The sequence below is a fragment of the Amphibalanus amphitrite genome, unplaced genomic scaffold, assembly GCF_019059575.1.
Source record: "Amphibalanus amphitrite isolate SeventyFive unplaced genomic scaffold, NRLGWU_Aamphi_draft 001428F_arrow, whole genome shotgun sequence".
Lineage (NCBI taxonomy): Eukaryota > Metazoa > Arthropoda > Thecostraca > Balanomorpha > Balanidae > Amphibalanus > Amphibalanus amphitrite.
The window spans coordinates 1-8,813 of record NW_024882921.1 but is presented as its reverse complement, the minus strand read 5'-3'; the positions used below and the strand labels follow the sequence as shown (position 1 = coordinate 8,813).

The 8,813-nt window shown below is 50.6% G+C and overlaps 1 protein-coding gene across 1 annotated transcript; it reads left to right on the top strand.

Moving 5' to 3' along the window:
* Positions 1–1,763: 1,763 nt before the first annotated feature.
* LOC122372988 (maternal embryonic leucine zipper kinase-like) lies at positions 1,764–8,678 on the top strand (the record flags this gene model as incomplete). Its single annotated transcript, XM_043350703.1, is given in 12 exon segments — positions 1,764–1,933; positions 2,272–2,452; positions 3,094–3,244; positions 4,241–4,350; positions 4,739–4,999; positions 5,336–5,503; positions 5,980–6,156; positions 6,586–6,826; positions 7,376–7,549; positions 7,916–7,991; positions 8,490–8,606; positions 8,608–8,678. Coding segments are annotated over 11 exon segments (1,705 nt in total), but the record flags the coding sequence as incomplete, so codon positions are not given.
* Positions 8,679–8,813: the final 135 nt, after the last annotated feature.

Genomic DNA, 8,813 nt, shown 5'->3' with positions numbered 1-8,813 from the left:
GGGGTGATAAGGGACAGTTGCGTGGGAAAAACTTTGAGTCATGTTAAGTTCCTAATTTGAGAAGGTTAAATAAAAACTTGAGTGTGGTAGTTGACACTGTTTTGTTCTTGACTAAAAGACAAAATGGCATGATTTTTCCTGCAAGTGATTTGGTTCAAAAATGGTTTTGAAAATCATGCTACATTTTCACAAAATTGAGACATCTCCAAAACTCTGTGTGTACCACATAAACTAGAAGGTGTACAGGTAAAATGAATGCATAAGTGTATTGTCACATGTATTGCACATGTTTCCTGAAAATCTTATACAAATCCACCCATTCATTCATCATCCTCTTCCTCTTTTCTGGACACATGCATATTTTGAGGTGGATGTGGGGTGCTAAGGGACAGGGAAGAAAAAATAAAAAATAATATATAAATATAATTTCATAAAGTTTTCTTTCAGTAGGCATGGAAAACACCAAATTCCACATAAAATGCTGGCTAGTTCATGCTTTCATCTCTAACACATCTTAAGTTATATAACAAAACACCTCAAAACTCCCTTAACACTATCTTTTACAATGATGGGCCAATGAAGACTGATGTAGGTACCTAAATGTGATGTCATCATAAAAAGGCCAAAACAAAGAGGGCAACATAATGACAAGTGACTAGCTTCAAAATGGGTTTCTGTTGATGACAGAAGGGTACTTTTTGGTTCTATTTGCCTCATAGTTAGCACATTTTCCAGAAGTGTAAACTGCATTACATGTAATTGGCAGTTTACTGACAAGTTGATGCTTCTTAGGCCATTAGTGGTGAATGAACCTGACTTGTTTTGTGACAGAGTATGCAAAACATTTCAATAAATAAATTGTGTGCCCTTTCACAATTCACACCCCAATTGTGGGCATTTGATGACCATTTCTTGGAATAATATAGGTGTCCCTTAACACCCCGCATTGGGGTGCTAAGGGACAGCGATGAAAAATAATAAAAAATAATATGCATGTATATATTTTTAAAACTTTAATGTAGCAGGCATGTAAAGCACCAAATTCCACATAAAATGCTGACAAGTTGATGCTTCTATCCCCAACCCTTCTTGAGTTATATAACAAAACACCTCAAAACTTTCCCTTAACACCCCATTTTACGGTATCACAAGTTATATAACACATCATTAACATGACAAAAAGCACACAAAAACGCGAAATAAAAATAAAAACCACATCTAATTATCTAAAGCCATATCAAAATCAAATTAAATCAAAATAAGTAGGTAATAGACACGACCAAAGAACAGATACAACATATTGTGCTATTTAAGAAGGGAATGTAAGTCTCATGTGTAATTTAAGGTACTTAATAAGCATTGAATCTAAGCTATGAAAATGTCAAATACACGCAAGAAAGCCTCACCTATTGTGCGGAGCAAAATCAAATGAAATTATGTTAAAACGCGCGTATTGATTCGAGCAGCGTGATATGTGGCGCAGTTGTACTAAGAAATTTCAAAACTGGCGCACACTACTGAAGGGAAAACTTCAAGGTGAAGAGTTTTCTCTTTCAAAATTTGATAATTTAAATTTCTTAAAGCTTGTTAGTATGCTGTATTATTTATTTTACGAATACAAAAACGATTTTGGATTAATTTTGATGTTATCAAAGAAATTTATAAATATTTCGATCAAACAATTTTTCTACTTTCCCGAGAAAGGGATATGGTACCATATTTCAGGTGGCAAATTTGAATCGATCAGCTGTTGCCGAGAAAATGCGGTGTGGGGTTTTGAAATCGCGCGACAAAACATACGGATAAAATATTTGTTTTTTAGTTAGGTGGTGTTTTGCGTCTTTTCAGTGCTAGCTTCTGTTGTCAAAGGTCACGTTTTCTTAAATTTCTGGCCTCAGAGGTTTTTGATTTCCTAGAAGCACCAGGGGAGAAGGTAGGTGTGTAGGAAAATGCATTTTATCAGTTGATTCAATTGGCATAGGCCAAATGCTTAATTTCTTATGGCTCAGATTCAACATGCACATTCGTGCCCAATGATTTCTCACCTTACTGTTTTTAAATTCAAATATATTTACTTAAAGTTTCCGTTCAAAGCTAGTTCCGAAGGTATCTGTTGCTCTCCCCTCACTCAATCTCTAGCTTGCTCTCTTCCTTCTCCTACCTCACCCACTTTGGCTTAGGTTAAATTTCCCTTCATGACCTCACTGCTCCCCGACCTCACCACGCCCTGTGACCTCGCAGCCCTCTGACTGACCTCGCCTCTTTCCCCAGGTGACGTCACACCACCGCCACCATGCCAGAGAACGTGGGCTCGCCTTATGCGCCGCTGGAGGGCCTCTATGAGCTCCACGAGACAATCGGTTCGGGCGGCTTCGCCAAGGTGAAGCGGGCCACCCACCTGGCCACGGGAGAGCAGGTGGCCATCAAGATCATGGACAAGAAGCAGCTCGGGGTGAGCAGGGGGGATTGCTGTGTGCCTAGCGTAAAATGTGGCTGGGGAAGTGTCCGTCACATGAGCCGACCACTGGTGTTGGTGAGAATAAACCGTTAGCACCAAAACAGTTTGTGTGGTGTCTGTTTGAGCCATTCCGGCTCACTTTTCTCGTCATTTTCTATATAGTGGCCTGCAGGCATAGATCATGATCAGATAAGGTCGGATAAAGTCGGTGACCAGTTTTCGTCGTCGTCGTTGGTCCCCCCTTCCCTCCCCCCCCCTATAGGGCATAGCCAGACCATGGATGAAAGAACCCTTCATCCATGGCCAGACGGCTCAGCTGGGCTGGGAAGCCGCCGGCTAATGCCACGACCACGCCGTCCCGTAACTCGCTCGCCGTTGCGTGGATAGAACTTGACCGGTCTTCGAAGTAAGCCTCGACTTAGTGACATGTGTACCGCGGTTGTCGGTATATGTAATAAAGATTAGGTATCTTGTTTAGATCATCAGTCAATTGGTGGAAGTATTGGAGAGAATTAAGGCTAAAAACGTAAAAACGCCGGATTCACCATCTCTCCAAAATCCCCGTACCTATCTGCTCGCTCGCCCGTCGTCACATCCCCCTCCCCGCTGACCCCCCCCCCCCCCCACACCTTCAGGTGGATCTGCCGCGCGTCTACCTGGAGATCACGGCCATGAAGGAGCTGACCCACCAGCACATCGGCAAGCTGTACCAGGTGCTGGACAGCGAGCTGAAGATCTTCCTCGTCATGGAGTACTGCCGCGGCGGCGAGCTGTTCGACTATATCGGTGAGCACGCGCGGGCCCGGGCCCGGCCGGCTCTGGACGGGGGAGGACGGGGAGGTGACCGATCAGCTGTAGGAACGGCTACTGCGGTGTACTAGATGCCCAGTGTCATTTACCGTTCACTCTCCTAACGACCGGCCGGGAACTGGAAGGGTGTGGCAATGATCGGCAAATATCCAGTGCCGCCTCCTTATACCGTCTATCCCTCGCCGTCTGTTTAGCCCTTGTTATACAGTGGATACTGGAGAAGGACCGTCTAACCCCGTCCCCGTCCGTCCTTTCGATGGAGATGAACCGTCTAACAATCTCTTTTGTTCTATCGTCTATGTTTGAGACAACGCCCTCCCCCTCCCCGTCCGTTTTTTTATTGCAGAGGGAACGTGTAACCTTCCCCCGTCCGCATTAAAGTGGAGAGGACCGTTAACCCTGACCAATGTGTCCTTTTTCGTAGAAGAGCGGGATCCACTAATCCTCACAGTTCTGTTTGCTACACTGTTACAGTGGAGTGAGACTGTCGTTCTAACGACCCCCGTCCGTCTATGTTTGTTTACAGTGGAGAGGGGCCGTCTTAGTTAAACACAATCGTAATCGTGTATTTGCGAAAATCTCCACGCGAAAATGTTCCGGTTTTCGGGTCATTTTCAAAATGTAAACACTGAAAAAATATAAGATGGCATGGCACAATCTACAACTTGAGGGTCCTATCTTTCAGGTATTTTGGAACACTCGTGTCAAACATTTGCCTGCAGCCAGTCTGTAGTTCTAACCACCCCCGGTCTGTTCTCTTCTGCCTGTTCACAGTGGAGCGGGACCGTCTTAGTTCTAACCACCCCGTCTGTCTATGTTTCTCAGTGGAGATTCAGTGGAGAGGGACGGGGGTGGTCCCTCAGTGGAGCGAGACCATCTAAGTTCTAACCACCCCGTTCTGTCATGTGTGTTCGCAGTGGAGAGGGACCGTCTTTGTTCTAACCACCCCCGTCTGCTGTTTTTTTTTCGCAGTGGAGCGTGACCGTCTGACGGAGGAGGAGGCTCGCGTGTTTTTCCGTCAGATCGTCTCGGCCGTGGCCTACATTCACCACAAGGGATACGCCCACCGCGACCTCAAGCCGGTACGGCCGGCACTCGGGGGGACACTCTGACACTCAGAGGGGACGGGCACTCAGAAGTCAGAGGCAGAGGGCACTCAGGGGTCGGGATGGGGACGCTGAGGGAGGGGGGGGGGGCTGCTAGAGGTTCGATAGAGTTACATAGACGTTCTATAAATTGATATCGATATCTGGGAAAGATCTTTTGATGAGGCATCATCGTATAAAAAGGCTCATATCTGATCAAATCCGTTACGGCGTAGGACGGTAAGTGTTACGTTAACCGGCTAACGATCATTTGTGTCTCAGTCGTAATATTTGTGTAGAGCTCGGGATAAATGACTTGCTCCACCCCGAATCCCCCCATCTCCAAACAAGACCACTACCTCACGATCCCCCCCCCCCTCCCCAGGAGAACCTGCTGCTGGACGACGACAACCGCCTGAAGCTGATCGATTTCGGCCTCTGTGCCAACCCCGAGGGCGGCATGCAGGCCCACCTGGAGACCTGCTGCGGCTCGCCGGCCTACGCGGCGCCCGAGCTGGTCTCCGGCCTGCAGTACCTCGGAGCCGAGGCGGACATCTGGAGTATGGGCGTGCTGCTCTACGCCCTGCTCTGTGGCTTCCTGCCCTTTGACGACGAGAATATTGCCAACCTCTACAAGAAAATACAGGTAGGGCGTGAGATAGTGAAGGATGATGGTTAGAGTGGAGCGCTACTGGGTCGAGGATTGTGTGAGCCTGTTACGGGTGGGTCGGGATTTCTATATGGCTGTTGTGTTCATGTCAGTCTGACGGCTTGCTGTAATTCGAGCCTACAACTGATTAACGCGTGTCTCCGCCTGCGGCCACGGGCTGGCCTGTCACCGAAGCTTGTCCTGTCTGAAAGATTCTTGGGATTTGAACCCGCGCCCCCGCTCTTTCCTTAGGCCGGTGTGTACCAGAAGCCCGAGTGGCTGTCGGAGGGCTGTGCTGGGATTTGAACCCGCGACCCCGCTCTCTCTGTACAGGCCGGTGTGTACCAGAAGCCCGAGTGGCTGTCTGAGGGCTCCCTGCGCCTGCTGGACCAGATGCTGCAGGTGGAACCCAAACATCGGATCGTGGTTTCTGAGCTGCTGACCCATCCCTGGCTCACGGCTGGAACAGGGCTGCCCGTCGAGTGGAAGAGCTACTTCCAGGTGCGTACTGATCCGTTATCGAACGGGTAACGGACTCGTCACTGTGGGTAGTACCCCTCCACTGGTGGCTACTGACTACCAAGTACCAACACATTATGAGTGGATAGACATGTAGCTATCCGGTTACGGGTAGCTACTACCCTATTTTCAGGGTGTGAATATTGCCCAAGTGTGACATTCCCTTGGGTTATCGCTGAAAACCATCCCGTTGGGACGTGGAAAAGCGGCTTCCCTAGGTGTGTTTTGGTGTGCTCAGCTCTATTACATGGTGATGTGAGCCCCGCTTCAGATACGCTGTTTTCTAGTCGCCGGTGGTCGATGGAGTTCGAATGTTTCGAACTATTCTAAAACCCAAACAGTGTCATCAGAGATGCAGCTCGTCAGGTATTGATTATCCCCGAGGCTTTGTTATTAGAGCTTTGTGTACGAATTGACGCCTCTAACGCCGCCAACTGACCCCCCCCCCCCCCTCTCAGTCACGTCAGCCGGACGAGGACGTGGTGACGGCGATGGCGGTCTCCGGGGGCCGCAGCCGCGCCTGGATGGCGCGCCGTCTCTCCCAGTGGAGTTATGATCACACCACTGCCACCTACTGGCTGCTGCTGGCCGCCAAACGACGAGGGGAGCCCGTCAGACTGGCTGCGGCGCAGCAGGTCAGAGGGAGGGAGAGAGAGAGAGAGAGAGAGAGAGAGAGAGAGAGAGAGAGAGAGAGAGAGAGAGAGAGAGAGAGAGAGAGAGAGAGAGAGAGAGAGAGACTGACACAGGTGACGCAGCAGATGAGAGGAGAGAAGGAGATTGAGAGTGACGTGGGAAATAAAAATAAAACGGCATTGCTGGCTATAAATCACGTCATTGGGAAGCCGTGATGGACTAGATGTCACACTCGCATTTTTGTATCCCTATTTCAACAGCCTTGTATCGCTATTTAGGTCCCGCTCGAACCTTGCTGTGACGCTCGATGCCGTTTTACGACACCGACTCGACTCTCACTCTACACCCGCTGTCTATACTACAGGCTGCAGGCTACAGGACACTACACAGGCTTTGTCTGCCAGTTCTGACCCCCTCCTTCTCCCCTCCAGATGCCTCCGCCTCCTCCGTCTGCCGCGGCCGGCCGCGCCACCCTCCAGGAGCTCACTTCCGCCGGTCTGCCCGGTCTGGTGCCGCTGGGGGACTCCCCGCACGGGCGGCCACAGTCGCTGGACACGGCGCTGGACGCGCTGGAGCAGCGCCGGGGCCTGGAGCTGGAGCTGGACCAGCGCCGCCGTCAGGAACAGGAGGAGGAGGAGGCCATGGAGACGCTCCTCAGCCTCAAACCCATCGGTGAGAGAGCGGGGGTGGAACCTTACCTCTGAGACCCATCGGTGAGATGGTCTGCGGGAGAGAGGGGGCGGGGGCAATCTAAAACCCATTGGTGAAACGATACGGTAGGGGCCCTCTGAGAGACCCATCGGGGAGCGGGGTGGGGACCTCTGAGACCCATCGGGGAGATGGGGAAGGTGAGGGGCTGAGGTCTGAGGTCTGAGGAGGAAGATATGAGGAAAGGAGGACTGGAAGTGATGGTCCTGTCCATGAGATTGTGGAGCGGTAGTCGGTTATTTGGTTCGCCTTCCGTAACTAAAACTATGTGACGAATGAGACGAAAGAAAATAGTCATGGTAGCTTCTTTACACCTAGCGTCATTATTTCATAAATGAATGCATCGAGTGGCTCGATTACAACAGGTTTTAAATCTACACCAACCAACCTAGACTGAGTTCGAATCGTCTCAGCCTCTCTGTAAGCCAGGGTATCAGATACCAGAGTAGAGATTCTCTGCCTTCCTTATCGTATCGCCGCCGCCTCTGACCGTTAGTTGTGTCATCTCTCCAGAGATGGAGCCACTGCTGGAGCGCAGCACCGGCCGCGGCTCCCAGCGTGGCCGGGGCAGTCAGCGGAGGAAACGAGCCACACCGCCCCGACCCTCGCCGACTGAGAACAAGGAGAACGACTTTCTGCAGCCCAAGGCGCCGTCACCCAGCAAAAAGACCAAGCGACGCGCCGGTGGTGAGGGGGCGCCGCTGGGGGGGGGGGGGTGAAGTGGGAGGTTTGGTACTTTGGGGAGGGGATATTATGTTATGGATGCCCATAGCGTGAGCTGGCTCGTTTAGGCTGCGCTTGTGTAAAACTGATGTTCATTTAATTATCGATTCGCGGAATCGTACGGCACTGCTGGATAATATTTGTGCTGCCACCTGCCTCCTATTTGCTGACATTTCATCAAATGTTTTCGCCGTCTAGTGAGTTTTGTACGCTCGTTCTTACGTGTGTTTTGATGAGCTACCATTCCCTCATTGGACCTTTGCCTGTGGTGCCTCTATCTGAAACCCAGAGACGCAACTGACCACTATCTCGTCTCTCATCCCCTCACAGAGACGCCGTGTAAGCTGTCTCCGTCCCGGTCGGTGGAGTCAGCCCTCGACCCCGCCTTCAAGACGCCACAGAGGAGGTGGGTGGCCCTCGGACTGGGCGGGGGTCTGACACGTAGTCCGACATGGTACTGTCGTAGGCGCCGGGCGCACATCGGTGGCTCCGAGGATTATTTGCCGATATGGCGGTAATGAAACAGACGCCTGAAATATAATGGGACGATCGAGCATTTGGCATTGCTGTGTTCTTTACTCCCCTCTTCCGGTACCATCTTTTTCCGTTTTTCGTGTCATATTTTGTGACTCGTTTGCAACTGGAGTGTTCGTTAACTCTGATTACCGCCTATTTCACTTTTTAAGGTCATTGTTTCAACTTCACATTTCTTCAGTTTTTTTTCTTAGGTATTCCGCTCGAAATTTGCCATGAAATGCATTGGTTTGCCCTCGACTATCACCCACATGTAGCTATATTGCACCGATATTTTTACTTTTCTCCCTATCCGCCCCATCACTACCTACCTGACTACCCACCCCGTGGCCCCACTGACCCCCTGCCTCCCCCCCCCCCCCCTGGACAGGCCGCGCCCGCAGTCGGAGAATTTCCGCACACCAGATTGCGGCTCCAAGTCCTCCGCGGTGCCCCGGACGCCCATCTCGGGACGGAAGGTGTTCGGCTCCATCGAGAAGGGTCTGGACAATGAAGAACATGTTGACGCCTCGGAAACGCACCCAGGTGGCTGGACCGGCCGGCGCTCATCGATACCAAGGTGAGAACGGGGAGGAGAGAGAGAAGAGAGAGAGAAGAGAGAGAGAGAGAGAGAGAGAGAGAGATAGAGAGAGAGAGAGAGGAGAGGGAGAGGGGAGAGAGGGAGAGAGAGAGAGAGAGAGAGAGATATAGAGAT